This window comes from Trichosurus vulpecula, chromosome 2, assembly GCF_011100635.1.
Source record: "Trichosurus vulpecula isolate mTriVul1 chromosome 2, mTriVul1.pri, whole genome shotgun sequence".
Classification (NCBI taxonomy): Eukaryota; Metazoa; Chordata; class Mammalia; order Diprotodontia; family Phalangeridae; genus Trichosurus; species Trichosurus vulpecula.
The window spans coordinates 384,453,031-384,473,490 of record NC_050574.1 but is presented as its reverse complement, the minus strand read 5'-3'; the positions used below and the strand labels follow the sequence as shown (position 1 = coordinate 384,473,490).

The 20,460-nt window shown below is 35.9% G+C and overlaps 1 protein-coding gene across 1 annotated transcript in view; it reads left to right on the top strand.

Moving 5' to 3' along the window:
• Nucleotides 1-20,460, top strand: part of LOC118838340 (multidrug resistance-associated protein 1-like) — a 106,202-nt gene that overhangs the window by 61,734 nt on the left and 24,008 nt on the right. Inside the window, exons 17-20 of the mRNA XM_036745602.1 lie at nt 9,250-9,310; nt 9,592-9,811; nt 14,749-14,903; nt 20,204-20,359. Coding sequence (XP_036601497.1) covers nt 9,250-9,310; nt 9,592-9,811; nt 14,749-14,903; nt 20,204-20,359 — 592 coding nt within the window. The remainder of the gene's footprint in view (nt 1-9,249; nt 9,311-9,591; nt 9,812-14,748; nt 14,904-20,203; nt 20,360-20,460) is intronic.

Genomic DNA, 20,460 nt, shown 5'->3' with positions numbered 1-20,460 from the left:
AGGAAAAATTGGGAAGAGAAATGAGAAGGATGCGAGAAAACCATGAAAAACAAGTCAATGACTTGCTAAAGGAGACCCAAAAAAATACTGAAAAATACACTGAAGAAAACAACACCTTAAAAAACAGACTAACTCAAATGGCAAAAGAGCTCCAAAAAGCCAATGAGGAGAAGAATGCTTTGAAAGGCAGAATTAGCCAAATGGAAAAGGAGGTCCAAAAGACCACTGAAGAAAATACTACTTTAAAAATTAGATTGGAGCAAGTGGAAGCTAGTGACTTTATGAGAAATCAGGATATTATAAAACAGAATCAGAGGAATGAAAAAATGGAAGACAATGTGAAATATCTCCTTGGAAAAACCACTGACCTGGAAAATAGATCCAGGGAGACAATTTAAAAATTATTGGACTACCTGAAAGCCATGATCAAAAAAAGAGTCTAGATACCATCTTTCAAGAAATTATCAAGGAGAACTGCCCTGATATTCTAGAGCCACAGGGCAAAATAGAAATTGAAAGAATCCATCAATCGCCTCCTCAAATAGATCCCAAAAAGAAATCTCCTAGGAATATTGTCGCCAAATTCCAGAGCTCCCAGATCAAGGAGAAAATACTGCAAGCAGCCAGAAAGAAACAATTTGAGTATTGTGGAAACCCAATCAGAATAACCTAAGATCTGGCAGCTTCTACATTAAGAGACTGAAGGGCTTGGAATGAGATATTCCGGAGGTCAATGGAGCTAGGATTAAAACCTAGAATCACCTACCCAGCAAAACTGAGTATCATGTTCCAAGGCAAAATATGGATTTTCAATAAAATAGAGGACTTTCAAGCTTTCTCAGTGAAAAGACCAGAACTGAATAGAAAATTTGACTTTCAAACACAAGAATCAAGAGAAGCATGAAAAGGTAATCAAGAAACGGAAATTGCAAGGGACTTACTAAAGTTGAACTGTTTTGTTTACATTCCTACATGGAAAGATGATGAGTATGATTCATGAGACCTCAGTATTAGGGTAGTTGAAGGGAATATGCATACGTATGTGTATATATATGTATATGTATATATATGTTTATGTATATATGTAGGTGAATATGTATGTATGTATATATCTGTGTGTATGTGTATGTATGTGTATGTATATATATATGTATGTGTTTACATATATATATATGTAAAAGAGAGAGAGCAGACACAGGGTGAGTTGAAGATGAAGGGAAGATATCTAAAAGAAATAAAATGAAATTAAGGGATGAGAGAACAACATACTGAGAGAGGGAGATAGGGAGAGATAGAATGGGGTGGATTATCTCGCATAAAGGTGGCAAGAGGAAGCAGTTCTGTGGGAGGAGGGGAGAGGGCAGGTGAGGGGGGAATGAGTGAACCTTGCTCTCATGAGATTTGGCCTGAAGGGGAATACCATACATACTCAGTTGGGTATCTTACCCCACAGGAAAGAAGAGGGAGGAAGATAAAAAAATAAAATAAAAGGGGGGGATGATGGAGGGGAGGACAGAGGGGGGTGGAGGTAATCAAAACAAACACTTTCGAAAGGGGACAGGGTCAAGGGAGAAAATTCAATAAAGCGGGATGGGTTGGGAAGGAGCAAAATGTAGTTAGCCTTTCACAACATGAGTATTGTGGAAGGGTTATACATAATGATACATGTGTGGCCTAGGTTGAATTGCTCGTCTTCTTAGGGAGGGTGGGTGGGAAGAGAAGAGGGGAGAGAATTTGGAACTCAAAGTTTTAAAATCAGATGTTCAAAAAAAAAGTTATTGCATGCAACTAAAAAATAAGATACACAGGCAATGGGGCGTAGAAATTTATCTTGCCCTACAAGAAAGGAAGAGAAAAGGGGATGAGAGGGGAGGGGGGTGATAGAGGGGAGGGCTGACTGGGGAACAGGGCAACCAGAATATAAGCCATCTTGGAGTGGGGGGGAGGGTAGAAATGGGGAGAAAATTTGTAATTCAAACTGTAGTGAAAATCAATGCTGAAAACCAAATATGTTAAATAAATAAATTTAAATTAAAAAAGTCTGTTAAGATACACAGGGGACTGCCAAATACCATGTCAGTGCAGTAAGTAGACAACTCTATGGCCTGGGCCCCTTGTGTGCAGAGTTGTGACTACAGCTCCCAGTGTATCTGTACCTGCTGCTTCATCACTTGCCTTTCACCACAGAACTTTGGGATAGGTAAACATGGTAAAATAAAATGGGTGATGTATTTTGATACATGCATAAATTGGATTTAAGTGAGTCAGAATTGTGAGAAGTCGTTGGCCTCACACTCTCTTCCAGAACCATCAAAGTCCAATGCAAGACAAAGTCAAGACTAGTGATGGCTCAGAATGCAGTGGTTGACCTTGGTGTCTCCAATGTCTGACCAAGCTGCAAGTGCTCCACAGCACCTGTGTCAGCTGTCTGAAGCCATTGGAACAGATCGTTCTCATCTGCCCATTCCATCAGGGGAAGTCTTCACATGCTTGAGATAGACACCCTCTAACTCACTGAAGGATTTGAGATCCCTTGGTTACCTTCAACCTCATTTAGCCTGTCTGCCAAAACAGTTTACTGGGATGTGGCTGCTGCAATGCTACAGCTTCTTGGAGCCACAGGTGAGAGTCGGGTAAATCAGATGGACACCAAAGGTGGCGAGCAGCTTTGAAAAGGGCTTGGCAGCCCTCACACCAGAAATACCTGTCTTCCCTGAACACACACCATACCCCAGAATCCTAATAGGAGAAACAAGTACCCCTTGAGAAACTTAATGTCTTCAGAGAGCATTGAGGGAGATAATTAAAGAAAAATAGTACCTGGGGAGTGGATTGGTTCTGTTCTGAGGGTTTTAAGGAAAGAAAACAAAGGAAGTGCAAAAGGAATTTACTTGTGTGGAACAGAGGAAAAATGAAATGGAACTTGCTGTTTCTCATAATTGGAATTTGTGAGAGGAAGAGCAAACAAACATAGAGGAAGAGTGTTGGTTGGATACACACACACACACACACACAAATGTGCTGTAGAACTATCTCAAACTCAATAGGAAAACAGGTGAGGATAGGGAGAGAAACATGAAAGAGGGAAGATGATGCCAGGGAAGGAATTGTTTCAAGCAAAACAAATTGCCTGATTCCAAAGCAGGGGAGTGGAACAGAGAAGAAGAGAAGAGAAAAGTAATGAGAAAAATAATTTTATTTCCTTTTTTCTTCCTTTATTTTTGACTGGTTTTTAAAATTTTTTATTTTATTCTGAATTTAAGAAAGAAAACAAGCATAACATAGTAGAATAGAAAAAATATGATTGCACATGAAACTGCAACTTAATTATGTACAACTTACTATTCCTTTTAAATATATAAGACTTTCATGTAAGTTTCTTTTTTTTTTTCTTCTCTCCCCTGACTCTGCTCAGAGATGGCTACCACTTGACACAAATATGTAGGTGTGTGTGTGTGTGTATACAGACACACAAAAACAATTACTCTATATCTGTATCTACTTCTATTTATCATTTCTTTTTTCTGGATGCAGATAGCATCTTCCTTCTTAGGTCTTTTGTAGTCAATTTTGGTATAGTCAAAATGGTCAAAATGACTTAGTCACTCAAAGTTGTTCTTAAAACAATATTGCTGTTACTGTATGCAACATTCTCTTGATCCTGCTCATTTTGCTCTTCATTATTTCATGCAAGTCTATCCATGTTTTTCTAAGATCCTCGAGCTCATTATTTCTTGTAGCACAGCGGTATTCCATTATAATCACATTTCAAAACTTGTTCAGCCATTCCCTAACTAATGGGCACCCTACAATTTTTGATTCTTTGCTGCCACAAAGACAGCTGCTACAAATACTTTAGAACATATAGGTTCTTTTCCTTTTTCTCTGATCATCTTTCAAAACTATCTAGGTAGTGGTATCACTAGGTCAAAAGTATAGGCAGTTTAATACATCTTTGGGTATAATTCCAGATTGCTGTACAGAAAGGTTGGATCAGCTCACAGATCTCCAACAACAATGAATTAAGGTCCCATTTTTTTCATTTCCCCTCCAACATTTGTTACTTTCTCCTTCAATTATTTTTAGTCAATCTGATAAGTATAAAATGATATTTCAAGGTTATTTTAATTTGTATTTCCCTTATCAATAATGATTTAAAGCATTTTTATATGACTATAAATTGTTTTGGTTTCTTCTTTTATAAACTGCCTGTTAGTATCCTTTGACTGTTTATCAATTGGGGAATGACTCATTCTTATAGATTGGACAAAGTTCTTTATATATTTGAGAGATGAGACCTTTATCTGAGAAACCATCTATAAAAATTTCCCCTAATTTTCCGCTTTCCTTCTGATCTGGGTTACATTTGTTTTATTTTTTCAAATGCTTTTTAATTTAATGTAATCAAAATTATTCTTTTTACACCCCCACTGTTCTCTATTTCTTGTTTATTCATAAATTGTTCACTTATCCATAAGTCTGATAGGTGATATATTCCATGTTCCTTCAAATTTTCTTGTAATGTCTTTATATCTAGGTAATTTATCCATTTTGACCTTATTTTGGTAAATGGTGTAAGATATTGGTCTATGCCCAATTTCTGCCAGACTGCTTTTCCAGCTTATTCAACAAACCTTACCAAATAATGAATTCTTATCCTCAAAACTTAAGTCATTATACATGTCAAACATGAGGTTAGTATAGTCATTTGCTGCTATAAATTGTAACTTTTTAGTTGAGTCTTTGGGATTTTCAAAGTATATCATGTCATCTGCAAAAAGAGATAATTTTATTACCTCATTTCCTATTATGATTCTTTCTATTTCTTTTTCTTCTCTTATTGCTATTGCTAGCATTTCCAAAACAGTATTGATTAATATTGGTGACAGTAGGCATCTTTGTTTCACACCTGATCTTTCTGGGAAGGCTTCTAGCTTATCTCCATTACAAATAATGCTGGCTGACGGTTTTAGATAAATGCTTTTTATCAATTTGAGGAAAAATCCATTTATGCTTATATTTTCAAGTGTTTTTGACAAAAATGAGTGTTGTACTTCATCAAGTACTTTCTTCCTGCATCTGTTGCTATAATCATATGATTTTTCTTATTTTTGTTATAGATACAAAAAATTATGTTAATAGTTTTCCTTATGTCAAACCATCCACAAATTCCTGGTATAAAGCCCACTTAGTCATAATGAATAATTTTTGTAACCTATTGCTGCAATCTTTTTGCTAGTATTTTATTTAGGATTTTTGCATCCATATTCATTAATGAAATTGGTCTATTTTTTTCTCTGTTTTCACTCTTCCTGGTTTAGGTGTCAGCATCATATTTGTTTCATAAAAGGAGTTTCATAGAACTCCTTTTTTGCCTGTTTTTCCAAATAATTTATTTAATATTGGAATTAGATGGTCTTTGAGTGTTTGACAAAATTCACTTTTAAATCCATCTGGTCCTGGTGCTTTTTTCTTAGGAAGCTCATTTATGTCCTGTTCAATTTCTTTTTCTAAAATAGGTCTTTTTATATATTCTGTTCCCTCTTCTGCAAATTCAGGCAGTTTATATTTTGTAAATATTTTTCCATTTCACTTAAATTGTTAAATTTATTGGCATATAATTTGGTGAAATAATTGTATAATTGATTGCTTTGATTTTGTCTTTGTTTGTGGTATATTAATCCATTTCATTTTTAATACTAGTGATATGGTTTCTTTTTTATCTTTTTAAATCATATTACCAACACTTTATCTATTTTATTATTTTGTAAAATCAACACCTAGTTTTATTTATTAATTCAATGGGTTTTTACACTCAATTTTATCTTTCTTTTAATATTTAGGATTTCCAATTTAGTGCTTAATTGGGGATTTTTAGTTTGTTCTTTTTCTAGTTTCTTTTTAATTGCATACCCCATTCACTGGTCTGCTCTTTCTCTATTTTATTGATGTAAGCATTTAGAGATATAACTTTTCCTCTGCTTTTGCTGTATCCCATAGATTTTGATATGGTGTTTCATTATTGTCATTTGCTTTAATGAAATTACTGATTGTTTCTAAATTTTTTCTTTAAATCACTCATTCTTTGAGATTAGGTTGTTTAGTCTTCAATTAGTTTTTCTTTTGAGTAAAATTGTGTTTTATTGCATAATCAACTTTCCATCTATTTCATTTGCATTCAAACCTGGCAGTTAAACAAGCAATTTTTATCTATTTTTTCCTTCTAAATGATAACACATGGAATCTATGTATGACAATGATGAACAAAAAGAAAAGAATGATCCTGAGTAAGTAGAGCAGTGACTAGCCAGGGAGAAGATATTCCTTTTTTTCCTCTTGCATTTTAATAGTGTTTTTTTCCAATTACATATAAAGAGAGTTTCCAACATTCATTTTTATGTGATTTTGAGTTCCAAATTTTCCTCCTTCCTTCCCTTCCCTCCTCCCCCAAGACAGCAAGAAATCTGATATGAGTTATATGTGTACAATCCTGTTAAACATATTTCCATATTAGTCATGCTATAAAAGGAGAAATAGAAAAAAGGGGAAGACCATGAAAAAAGTGAAAATAGTATGCTTTGGTCTGGATTTGGACTCCATAGTTCTTTATCTGTATGTGAATACCATTTGTCATCATAAATTCTTTTGGAATTGTCTTAGAATACTATATTGCTGAGAAGAGCTAAGTGCATCATAGTTGATCATTGTACAATATTGGTGTTACTATGTACAATGTTCTCCTAGTTCTGCTCACCTCACTCAGGATCAGTTCACATAAGTCTTCCAGGTTTTTCTGAAATCTGCCTGCTCACCATTTCTTATGTAACAATAGTATTCCATTACATTCATATAACACAATTTGTTCAGACATTCCCCAATTGATGGGCATCCTCTCAATTTCCAAATCTTTGCCACCACAAAAAGAGCTTCTATAAATATTTTGTACATGTGAGTCTTTTTCCCTTTTTAATGATCTCTTTGGGATGCATACCTAGCAGTGGTATTGCTGACTATCAGTTACTTTAATTTCTTCATCTGAAAACTACTTGTTCATATCCTTTGACCATTTATCAGCTAGGGATCCAACTACTTTTTAATCTGTTTCCATGGTCCCTTATTAAATACAATTTTAATTGCATCATGATATTATTTATATTCCACCTTTTATACTTACTCATAAATTACTAGGGATTTTGACAACAGAATAAGAGAAACACTATAGGGCAATCACACATCATAGTTTCCTAGGGGTGGTCTTGATCTCTAGAAAGAAAATGCACTTTTAAAAAGACTTAGGACAGGAATACTCTTCATTATATATGTCCTGATTATTTATTCAAAAATATGTTCAATGTAACAATATGGTCACTGAATTATAAATGCTTGTTGACTAATTACTTAAAACTCAGCTCATGATTTAGTAAAGGTCCTACAAATATGATTTTAAATGTAAGACAGTAAAACAGTATCAGCATGATGTAACTAGTACATTAAAATTCCTAGCAAAGCAATTAATTTATTATTTATAATAAAATAGTTAACTACTATTCTGTAACTAGAATTATCACTTCTTTTTCTTTTTTTTTGGAGGAGGGAAGCCTGGGCAATTGGGGTTAAGTGACTTGCCCAAGGTCACACAGGTAGTAAGTTATGTCAAGTGTCTGAGGCCAAATTTGAACCCAAGTCCTCCTGACTCCAGGGCCAGTGCTCTACTCACTATTCCACCTAGCTGCCCCTATCACTTATTTTTCAATGGAATAAGCATGGACTCATATTATGCCTCAAGATAAAAATAATCTTAAAATTGTCTAACAAGGTCATGTCTATTTAAATGCTTTCATTAGAGTAACCAAACAATAAGACAATAAGCAGAGGGATATCTTCTGTGCTAAATAGCTTTCAATCAACTGAGTGATCATAAAGGTCTGCTATAGAAAAGTGTGAAAATCTACCTGCTTTCTTCACTTAACTTCACCAGGACCGCCCATCATATGCAAACATCTGAAGGATCCACGGTTTTGTCAGCATGGGAAACTCTCAGCCTGAGATCTCTAATTCCTTCTGCCCTGACCCTAAATGCTAAGGACCACTGGACTTTGCCATCCACCCTGTAGTTGACTATATTATCTTCTCTTATTGGAATCTGAGCTCCTCAAGAACAGAAAATGTTATTTTTTGGTTTGTGCTTGGCACATAGTAAGCGCTTAATAAATGCTTTTTTATTCATTCATTCACTTTTCAATGGCTATCACAACCTCGCTATGACTTACTAGATAAGTCCAGAGAGTTGCCTGAGGCACATTGAAGTTGTGACTCTCTAAACGAAAAAGTATCAAAGGTAACATTTGAACTCAGATCTTCTTGACTCAAAGCCCAGCACTCTATCCACTAAACAATACTATCTTTGATACATGTGTAAATTATTTTTATAAAGATGAGAAAATAGACATATAGTTCAATAGTTACTGATATTTTCCTAATTACTTTTTTCATGGATAAAAATATAGCAAAGTCCCTGCTTTCAAACGGCTTATAGTCTACTGTTTTTTGTTGCCTCTTTCTGTGCAATAAAACCAACTCTACTAGCTCCTCATTCTTTGAAAAGTTGACAGCCATCTCTCATTTAGCTTTGATTTTTTGTTTCTTCTGGCTCCTTTTCTATCAAGAATGTCAATATACAAAATTAAGATGCTTTAGTAGCATGTCAACTAGTTAGTGATTGGATAAAGATAGCATATTGAGACTATCAACAATTAAATTAATGCTTGTAGACATCCTAAAAACTGTGTAATTCTTAACATCATTGTGGTGTGGGTGTGGGTTTGGGTGTGGGTGTGGGTGTTCCACGTGTTCTATGGCCAGTAAAATTTATCACCTTACAGTCAACCTTCGAGTAATAATTATTTTCAAACTTAGCTCTACTAGTTCTCAGACAACAGATAGAGTATGTCACAAAGGTCAAATTTGAAGCTGTTGCACATGTGTTCCACTGGCATAGTCTTCAACAACCCAGAATTATTTCTATTACACAGTGAAGTATCTAATGTAAATTTTTGTAAGACTTTAAAATAAGTTTATGTTTCAGGTTATTGCTTTTGTCTCTATTGTTCAATCTATTGTTTCATTGGTTACTGGCTTAAGACTGGTACTGAAACACAGAAGAGCACATTCTTGGTAATATGAAATATCACATGTGATATAATATGTAGATATAAAAACTAAAAAAACAAACCCACATTTCTTTTTCAGCCTTGCTTTGGATCAAGAAAAACGTTTCTCTATGAAGAAAGAAAAAATCCCAACTGGTGGTGTAAGCACTGCTATATTTTTATTAAATTACCCATTTATAAGATTGTGCATTTTATTAACAGCTTCATAGAGTTCTCATAAACCTCTAGTACTATTTCAATTAACATTTCATCATTCAAATGAAATCAATTAATATTGAATTTGTAAGTCTTTTAATAGCAGTTTGGAAGAATTACATACTATTTAAAAAAATTTCTTATTGATAGTATTCCAGAACTTAGTAGTCCACTAACTTGAAACCTACTTTTAATAACTACTCTCTTGTGGCCACTTTGCATTTAGGTAAAATTTTCCAGCATTGTGAAATACCTACAGGCTTTTGGCTGGCTCTGGATGTGGCTATGTGTTGCTACTTACCTAGGTCAGAATTTAGCAAGCATAGGACAAAATCTATGGCTAAGCACCTGGACTAAAGAAGCCAAGCAAGTTAAAGATACCGTGGAATGGAAACAATTAAGAAACCATAAACTTAATGTCTATGGGTTACTAGGATTGATACAAGGTAGGAAAATGTCGGAGTGGCTTCCTTGTCACTTATCTCTTCTTGTTTGAGGTATAAGGATTTCCTGCTATACTATCTCAATGAAATCCAATAATTTCCATGTATTTTCTGACATTTATATGCATCTCTTCTATATAACAGAGACTATGTAATTTAAAAGATGAAAGGAATGCATATTGATCTTTTTTTCTCTCCTTTCATTTTGCCTTCCTCTTAGACAATATTACTTGTCAGCTCCTCCATCTAATGTTATCCTACATTATCATGAAGAGTCAAGATGATTATATTTGATAATATGATTAATAGTTTGGGTATCTAATGAAATTTTCAGAGTCTGGAAAGATTATAAATCATGACCTTAAGTGTTGGGAAAATCTTCCATAATCAGGTGGCTGGGGCCAAGAGCTAATTATTATACCAAGGATGGATCATGCAGAGGACAATCAGTGAGATCAGCCACTTTATGTATAGTCCTGAGAGAAGTTCAAATGATGTTTTTCAAGTATGAGAGCAAGACAGAAAAAAACCAGAGTTTTTGAACTGCTGAAATGAAGGGACAGAACTGAGTAAGGATGCTTGATGGTTAGCCAAGAGACAATAGTCAGAAAAATCTGTTCAGTCATAATTCAGAGTAGGCAGAGTAAGTTCCAGGAACTAGAAAGAGTGATGCATGTTCTATAAGGCAATTACAGGTATAATATAAAAGGCAGTATTTTATTTGGATTCAGAGGGCTGGACTTGGAGTCAAGAAAACCTGCACACAAATCCCACCTTAGATACTATTTATCAACTGTGTCACCCTGGGCAGATTGCTTAACATCTCTGCCCTCATTTCCTTATCTATAAAATAAGGGAGGGGAATTCAGAGGCTTTGAAGGTCCCTTATGGCTCTAAATCTATGATCCTATGAACTATGTTTAAATCCTAACTCTACTACATTCTGTTTTTCTGGGTCTGCCTCTTCATCCATAAAATTAAGAGGTTGAACTGAATTATGTCTAAACACCATCTAGTTCCAAGCCCTGTGGTCCTGAGATGTGATTTTAGCTGTTCATCTTTATGTGTTGGCAACCAAGGCCTGGTGGAGTTGTTAAAATCTTATGTGATGATAAAAACCTGACAGAAAAGGACTGTGTTGAAAGAGGTGGATCCAAGATGGTGGAGAAAAGTTAGGGATTCACCTAAGCTCTCCTCAAAACCTCCCTGAACACTTTTAAAATAATGCCCTAAAACAAATTATTGAGTGGCAGAACCAACAAAAGAACGGACTGAAATAATTTTCTAGCCAAGACAACTTGGGTTGGCAGGAAAGGTTTGACACACCTGGGTGGGAATGGAGCACAGTCCAGTGTAGGCTGCAACAGCACAGCCCCAGCCCCAGCCCTAGCCCCAGCAAGCCAAGAAACAGGCCTTGGAAGCCACTTAGCTGCAGCAGCAACAACTGCTTCCAGAGCTCTCAGCCCACAGAAGGTAGGGGGGATTGAACAACTGGTCAGGAGGAGATTACAGGGAACCCTTTGTGGGCACTGGGGTCAGAACTCTGTTGCTTTTCCCATACTCAGATCTGGATTGCAGACCAGGGTGAAAAGGAGCCCTGTCATAACAGAGCTTGTAGCATCAGTGGAATGGGAACCCTTGTCACAGTTCCAGGGCAGAAAAGAGTGCTTGTGGTCACTTACAGAACAGAACACAGGCCAGGAGAGTAGTAAAAACACCTCTCCTTAGATCATACCAACTTAGAAAAACTCAAAACATAGAGGTCCCTAGATGTATTTCTTAGAATAGCTGCACAGAATATTCTGAGGTTGGAACAGTGCATCCTCCACCCTGGAAGCAGAACTTCACTTTAACGAAGAGTTAAAGTCCAGAAATAGACTTGAAAATGAGCAAAAAATTTTGACCATAGAAAGTTACTATGATGATAAGGAAGATCAAATAACAAACTCACAAGAAGATAACAGAGTCAAAACTTTTACATCCAAAGTCTCCACAAACAATATGAATCGGTCTTAGGCCATTGAATAACACAAAATGGATTTTGAAAATCAAATAAGAGAGGTAGATGAAAAATTGGGAAGAGAAACAAGAGTGATACAAGAAAATCATGAAAAAAGAGTCAACATCTTGGTAATGGAGGCACCAAAAAATGCTGAAAAAAATAACACCTCAAAAAATAGAGTAGGCAAAATGGTAAAAGAAGTAGAAAAATCCAATGAGGAGAAGAATGCCTTGAAAAGCAAAATTGGCCAAAAGGAAAAAAATATATACAAAAGTTCACTGAAGAGAAGTCCTTGAAAAGTAAAATTGACAAAATGGAAAAGAGGCACAAAAATTCACTGAAGAAAAAAAAAACCTCCTTAAAAAGCAGAATTGGCCAAATGGAAAAGGAGGTAGAAAAGTTAACTGAAGAAAATAATTCCTTAAAAATTAGAATTGTGCAAGTGGAAGCTAATGACTTTATGAGACATCAAAAAACAATAATACAAAATAAAAAGAATGAAAGAATAGAAGAAAATGTGAAATATCTCATTGTAAAAACAACTGATCTGGAAAATAGATCCAGGAGAGATATTTTAAAGTTATTGGATTACCTAAAGGCCATGATCAAAAATATCCTAGACATCATCTTTCAAGAAATTATCAAGGAAAACTCGCCAGAAGGTAAAATAGAAATGGAAAGAATCCAGCAATCACCTCCTGAAAGAGATTCCAAAATGAAAACTCCCAGGAATATTATAGCCAAATTCCAAAGCTGCCAAGTGAAGGAGAAAATATTGCAAGCATCCAGAAAGAAACAATTCAAATTCCATGAATCCATAGTCAGGATAACACAAGATTTGACTGTTTCTACATTAAAGCATTGGGAGACTTGGAACACGGTAATTTGGAGGGCAAAGTAGCTAGGATTACAACCACGAATCACCTACCCAGCGAAACTAAGTATCATCCTTCAGGGGAAAAATGGATATTCAATGAAACATAAGACTTTCAAGCATTCTTGATGAAAAGACCAGAGCTGATTAGAAAATTTTACTTTCAAATACAAGACTCAAGGGAAGCATAAAAAGGTTGTCAAGAAAGGGACATCATAAGGGACTTAATAATGTTAAACTGTTTACATTCCTACATGGGAAGATGATGCTTATAACATAAGAATTTTCTCATTTTTAGGGCAGTCAGAATGAGTATATATAGACAGTGAGCACAGGTGTAAGTTGAATATAAAGGGATAATATCTAAAAAACCAAATTAAGGGGCAAGAAAGATGAATGCTGGAGTAAATTATCTCACATAAAAGAGTCAAGAAAAAACTTTTGCAGTGGAGGGGAAGATGGGGGATGTGTAGGGAGGAGGCTGTGAACCTTACTCCCATCAGAATTAGTTCAAAGAGGGAATAACATACACACTCAATTAGGTATAGAAATCTATCTTACCATACAGTAAAGTAGGAAAAGAAGGGGATGAGAGAAGGGCAGGGGTGATAGAAGAGAGGACAGATTGGGGGAGGTGGTATTCAGAAGCAAAACACTTTTGAGGACGGATAGGGTGGAAGGAAAGAGAGAATAGAATAAACAGAGGAAGGGGAATAGTATGGAGGGAAATACAATTAGCAATCACTACTGTGAAAAAAATTTTTGAAGTAAGTTTCTCTGAGAAAGGCCTCATTTCTCAAATATAGAGAACTCAGTCAAATTTATAAAAATAAGAGCCATTCCCCAATTGATATATGATCAAAACATATGAACAGTCAGTTTTCAGATGAAGATCAAAGTTATCTATAGCCATATTTTTTTTTAAAATGCTCTAAATCACTATTGACTGGAGAAATGCAAATAAAAACAATTCTATTGGATTGGCTAATAGGACAGAAAAGAAAAAAAACTGCAATGTTGGAGGGGATGTGGGAAAACTGAGACATTAATATACTTTTGATAGAGCTGTGAAATGATTCAACCATTCTGTAGAGCAATTTGGAACTATGCCCAAAGGGTTATGAAACCATGCATACCCTTTGACTTAGAAATACCACTACTGGGTCTGTATCCCAAAAGTGATAAAAAACAAAAAAGAAAAGGACCTACATATACAGAAATATTTATAGCAGCTCTTTTCTGGTGGTAAATAATTGGAAATTCCAGGGATGCCCATCAATTGGAAATGACTGAACAAATTGTAGCATATGATTGTGATGGAGTACTATTGTGTTATGAGAAGTGATGAGCAAGATGCTCCAAGAAAAACCCAGATAGAATTACATAAACTGATGCAAATTGAAATAAACAGAACCAGGAGAACATTGTACACAGTAACAGCAATATTATGTAATGCATGAATGACTTAGCTATTCTCAGCAATACAATGATCCAAGACAACTCTGAAGGGCATACGATGAGAAATACCATCCATACCCAGAGAAAGAACTGATGGTGTCTGAATATAGATGGAAGTATACTTTTTCTACTTTTTAATTTTCCTTGAGGTTTTTTTTGGGGGGGGTGTTATGTTTTCTTTGACAGTATTACTAATATGGAAATGTTTTGCATGACTAGACATGTATAACCTATATCCAATTTCTTGCCTTCTCAATAAGAGGGGTGGGGAGGGAGGAATGGAGAGAATTTGGAACTCAAAAATTTTAAAACAAATGTTAAATTTTTTCAGGTAATTGGGGAAAAGTAAAATACTAAATAAGTAAAAAACTATAAATTATATAAAAAAGAAAAGGATTGTTTACTTATAACACGTCCTTTGCCAATCGCTTTTATATTTTGTTCCACCTAAATATACACACCTTAAGCAAATGACCCAGCCTAAAAAAACCTGTCCACCACAAACGTTTCTTTGAACTTTGAACACAAAATTGCTCTTATGAAAATGTAGATATATGATATTTCTTTGACAGATGAAGAGATTTTTTCTAACAAATTATTTTACAGGTTTTCTGGTTTGTTTTGGAGCTTATACACTAACCAATGGAGCCTTTGCTGCTTCTAAAACATTACACAATCAGATGCTGGACAGTGTGATGCATCTTCCATTCCAGTTCTTTGAAACCAATCCCATTGGCCAGATCATCAACCGATTTACTAAGGTAAATAAGTGAAATTGCAAAACTCTTCTTACAGGAAAAGCTAATTTATCTGAAGTTGATCCATTGGAAAATCTCTGTTAACAAACAATAGAGAACAATGATATTCCAAGTTCTGAATCTTGTAGTGGCTGACGGAAAATGACAGCATTGGTGGACAGATTAAATAGCACCAAAAGTTAAATTAAATTTTAAAAGTAGTCTCAAAAGTGTATGATTCTTAACATCCTCTGTCCCTTTCCCACCACACTGACAAGTAAGAGGGGGCCACATAGGACTGAGGACCATTTTATATTTCAATTTCTTTCATGAGCTGCCATGGCCAACAAATTCCTTACCTACTGGTCATCCTACTGATGCTACATACTTAAGTACTTCACTAAGCTGATTCTTGTTAAGCAGATTTGGTCTGTTGCTGCAACCATGCTTGAAGTCATACTAGCTTTGTAGAAGCCACCAGACCTTACACTCTTTTAATATGGTCTTACAAACTCAGCCTCACCTTCAAACAAAGATAAAGCAACATAGGAGGACTTTTGTTTATATTCAATTGAGGACATTTTTGTGACACTTCTTTTTGAAATATACATGTTATATTGCTTGCCTTCTCAATAGGTTGGGGAGGGTCTGGAGGAAGGGAGAGAATTTTTTTAAATGAATGTGAAAATAAAATTAAATAAACAAAATAATATTATAAAAAAGAAATATGCATGGTAATATAGAATAGACAATTTTACAAAAAATAAAAGATCTCAAAATGTTAGATCTCTAAGAGAATTTATTATTGATTCCTTGTAGAATGTTAGTCCTTCAGAAAGAGAATGATGCATTTTTATCCATATCCTGGTCTAACAAAATACCTTGTCTGCTCAATAAGTATATCAAATTTATTTTTATTAATAACTTGTTTTTATGTCACCTTCATTTCCTAATATATTTATTTCCGCTCGCCTTGAGGGCCATCTTTTCTAACCAAAAATAAAAAAGGAAGAAAACATTCAGAAAAACTAATGAATTTATCAACCAGGTTGGAAATTATATGTTATATTCTATACCCATAATCTCCTCCATCTCTGCAAAGAAATGAGAGAAATGCATTCCCATATCTATTCTTAGGTAGCAAGGTTATTCATTGTACTCATTTACATAGCATTCAGTTTTGGTTTTGCTGTTATTTCCATTTTTACTGTTGTATCCATTATGTATATTGTTTTCCTGGCTGTATTTAATTTCACTATGCAACAGTTCACATAAATCTCATTCTTCTCTGTATTCTTCATTTCTTATATTATAATAATATTCCATTTATCCATGTACTATAATTTGTTTAGATTTTTCCCCCAATCTACTTGGGAAAGGTGTCTAATTTGTCTCCATGTATATTAAGTGTAAGTGAATTATAACTATTTAGTGCCTCCTCTATGGTTTCCCTATTACAAAGTTCAAAAAGTAGGCACCCAAATAAAGATTTGATAATTTGATAAGAATACACAGATTTAGTGTAGTCACACTTCATAACATCACAGGTTCTTTATGGTCCAAACTCCGACACTTCAATGAATTAATAAAGCATTTATTAAGCACTTAGTATTTCTAAAACCCTGTGGCAGTACAAGTTAAAAAGTAAAACAACTTCTGTTCTCAAGGAACTCACATTCTAATAGGGAAGACAATATGCATAGCAAGCAGATTCAGGTGTAAGTCAGAAGGAAAATGCCCATCATCCTTAGGGTACAGCAACAAAGCAGTTGATAATGCTTCTTCTTTAATGTAATGTCTACATGTGGACTCAAGGTCACCCCTGCAATAAGCATTGAACCATCATTGTGGAAATTTCCCTAAACTATTTTGTGGAGGTAGTTAGATTATGATTGTTAAAACTGTCATGGTATAACATGCTTTAAAAATACAAGCTATCAGGGGTGGAACCAAGATGGTGGCTGCAAAGCAGAGACTTCCCTAAAGCTGTCCCCCGGGACCCTCCAAACACCTATAAAAAATGGCTCTGAACAAATTCTAGAACTGCAGAACCCACGAAATAGAAGAGGGAAGCAGGGCTCCAGCCCAGGACAGCCTGGATGGGCACTGGGTAAGGTCTGTTACACAGAACTGGGAGCAGAACAGAGCCCAGCATGAGCTGTGCCCAGACCAACCAGACCAGGAGCCAGGCAGAACAGGCCCTAGTGCCATGAATCAGTGAGCTGTGGCAGTTACCAGACTTCTCAACCCACAAACACCAAAGACAACAGAGAAGGTTAGTGGGAAAAGCTGCGGGGACAGTTCACAGTTCAGCGACTGCCTCGGGAGCAGTGAAGGTGCTGCAGCTACAGAACTACAGCCTATTTGCATCAGGCCCCAGGCCCAACTGGTGGAAGGAATTAAGTGGCAGATCTGAGCAGGAGTGCAGAGCCTGCTCAGATCTGAGTCGCAGTCCAGGTTGGCGGTTTTTGGGGGAGGAGGAGCACTGGTGTGGCAGACCTTGCTGTGTAGAAAAAGCTCTGAAAACAACAGCACAGCCCCTCAAGCTGGGGACAAAGTACTCTATACTCTACAAGCACTCATACCCCTACAAAAATCTCAAGGGTCAAGTAGTTGGCTGGGAACACGAACAGGCAGCAAAAAAGGATGCAAACTCAGACTCAGACTTTGGAATCTTTCTTTGGTGACAAAGAAAACCAAAACATACAGCCAGAAGAAGTCAACAAAGTCAAAGAACCTACACCAAAAGCCTCCAAGAAAAACGTGAACTGGTCTCAGACCATGGAAGAGCCCAAAAAGGATTTGGAAAAGCAAGTTAGAGAAGTAGAGGAAAAGTTGGGAAGAGAAATGAGAGTGATGTGGGAAAACCATGAAAAACAAATCAATGACTTGCTAAAGGAGACCTAAAAAAATACTGAAGAAAATAACACCTTAGTAAATAGACTAACTCAAATGGCAAAAGAGCTCCAAAAAGCCAATGAGGAGAAGAATACCTTGAAAGGCAGAATTAGCCAAATGGAAAAGGAGGTCCAAAAGACCACTGAAGAAAATACTACCTTAAAAATTAGATTGGAGCAAGTGGAAGCTAGTGACTTGATGAGAAATCAAGATATTATAAAACAGAATCAAAGGAATGAAAAAATGGAAGACGATGTCAAATATCATTAGAAAGACCACTGACCTGGAAAATAGATCCAGGAGAGATAATTTAAAAATTATTGGACTACCTGAAAGCCATGATCAAAAAAAGAGCCTAGATATCATCTTTCAAGAAATTATCAAGGAGAACTGCCCTGATATTCTAGAGCCACAGGGCAAAATAGAAATTGAAAGAATCCATCGATCACCTCCTCAAATAGATCCCAAAAAGAAATCTCCTAGGAATATTGTCACCAAATTCCAGAGCTCCCAGATCAAGGAGAAAATACTGCAAGCAGCCAGAAAGAAACAATTTGAGTATTGCGGAAACATAATCAGAATAACACAAGATCTGGCAGCTTCTACATTAAGAGATCGAAGGGCTTGGAATACGATATTCTGGAGGTCAATGGAGCTAGGATTAAAACCAAGAATCACCTACCCAGCAAAACTGAGTATCATGCTTCAAGGTGAAATATGGATTTTCAATAAAATAGAAGACTTTCAAGCTTTCTCAGTGAAAAGACCAGAGCTGAATAGAAAATTTGACTTTCAAACACAAGAATCAAGAGAAGCATGAAAAGGTAAACAAGAAAGAGAAATCATAAGGGACTTACTAAAGCTGAACTGTTTTATTTACATTCCTACATCTAAAGATGATGTGTATAATTCATGAGATCTCAGTATTAAGGTAGCTGAAGGGAATATACATACATACATTCATACATACATACATACATACATATATATATATATATATATATATATATATATGTATATATAGAGAGAGAGAGACAGACAGAGGGCACAGGGTGAGTTGAACATGAAAGGATGATATCTAAAAAAATAAAATCAAATTAAGGGATGAGAGAGGAATATATTGATAGAGGGAGAAATGGAGAGAAAGAATGGGGTAAATTATCTCACACAAAAGTGGCAAGAAAAAGCAGTTCTGTAGGAAGGGAAGAGGGTGCAGGTGAGGGGGAACGAGTGAATCTTGCTCTCATCGGATTTGACCTGAGGAGGGAATAACATACACATTCAATTGGGTATCTTACCCCACAGGAAGGAAGGAGGAAGGAGATAAAAAGGGGGGATGATAGAAGGGAGGGTAGATAGGGGGAGGAGATAATCAAAAGCAAACACTTTTGAAAAGGAACAGGGTCAATGGAGAAAATTGAATAAAGGGGGATAGGATAGGAAGGAGCAAACATGACTATTGTGGAAAGGTTTTACATAATGATACGTGTGTGGCCTATGTTGAATTGCTTGCCTTCTTAGGGAAGGTGGGTGGGGAGGGAAGAGGGGAGAGAATTTGGAACTCAAAATTTTAAATTTTAAAAGCTGATGTTCACAAAAAAATTTGCATGCAACTGGGAAATAAGATATACAGGCAATGGTGCATAGAAATCTATCTTGCCCTACTAGAAAGTAAGGGAAAAGGGGATGGGGAGGGGGGTGACAGAAGGGAGGGCTGACTGAGAAATGGGGCAATGAGAATATATGCCATCTTGGAGTGGGTGGGAGGGTAGAAATGGGGAGAAAATTTGTGACTCAAACTCTTGTGAAAAACAATGCTGAAAACTAAAAATAAATAAACAAACAAACAAGCAAACAAGCAAATAAATAAATAAATGAAAGAAGAAAAAAGCAGCAGACAGGAAGGAAGGAGGAGGTAGATGCTAAAGATTGCAGACCTGGAAACATAAGTGGCCATGGGGACTGCCTTAGTACAAAACAATGTGGATGATGCAAGCACGGGCCATGTCTAGGGTGGATCCTTGTCTGCTGAGTCTATTTAGGCCAGGGTTATCCTCCTGCTTTTCACTTTCTTTCCTCAGAGGGTCAATTTTGTGTTGGATCATTTCTTCAATAGATTCTCCTGTCTTTGTTTTTAAAATTTCCTTTATTTTTTTTGTCAACAAATGAGATAAAGCTATTGATCAGCTGAAAAAAAAATACAAGCTGTCTAATTATGGTCACTTGCCCTATTATTTTGTAGTGTTGGGAATGAGATGGGGCAGAAGGTAATAAAAAAGAGGCAAAAAAGAACAGGGAAAATGGAGTCAGTCATCAAAGAGAGTGGCATGCAAAAATGTTTTCAGTGCATCAGTGTTGCTGCTTTATCCCTAAAGCCGAATTTAAGAATTGAGAATGATAACTCAATGTATATCCTGGCTTTTTAGGACATGTTTATCGTTGATATGCGTTTCCATTATTACTTACGGACCTGGGTGAACTGTACACTGGATGTTCTTGGAACAATCTTAGTCATCGTGGGTGCTTTGCCACTCTTCATTCTTGTGGTGATCCCCCTTGTGTTCATATATTTCACTATACAAGTAAGTAGATGAATTTTTAGCTTACTGTAACCTCACTAATGCATCATTTATTAATGATACTAAAATTCCCCTTGGTCTCTCACTCTTAGAACTCGGCAAAG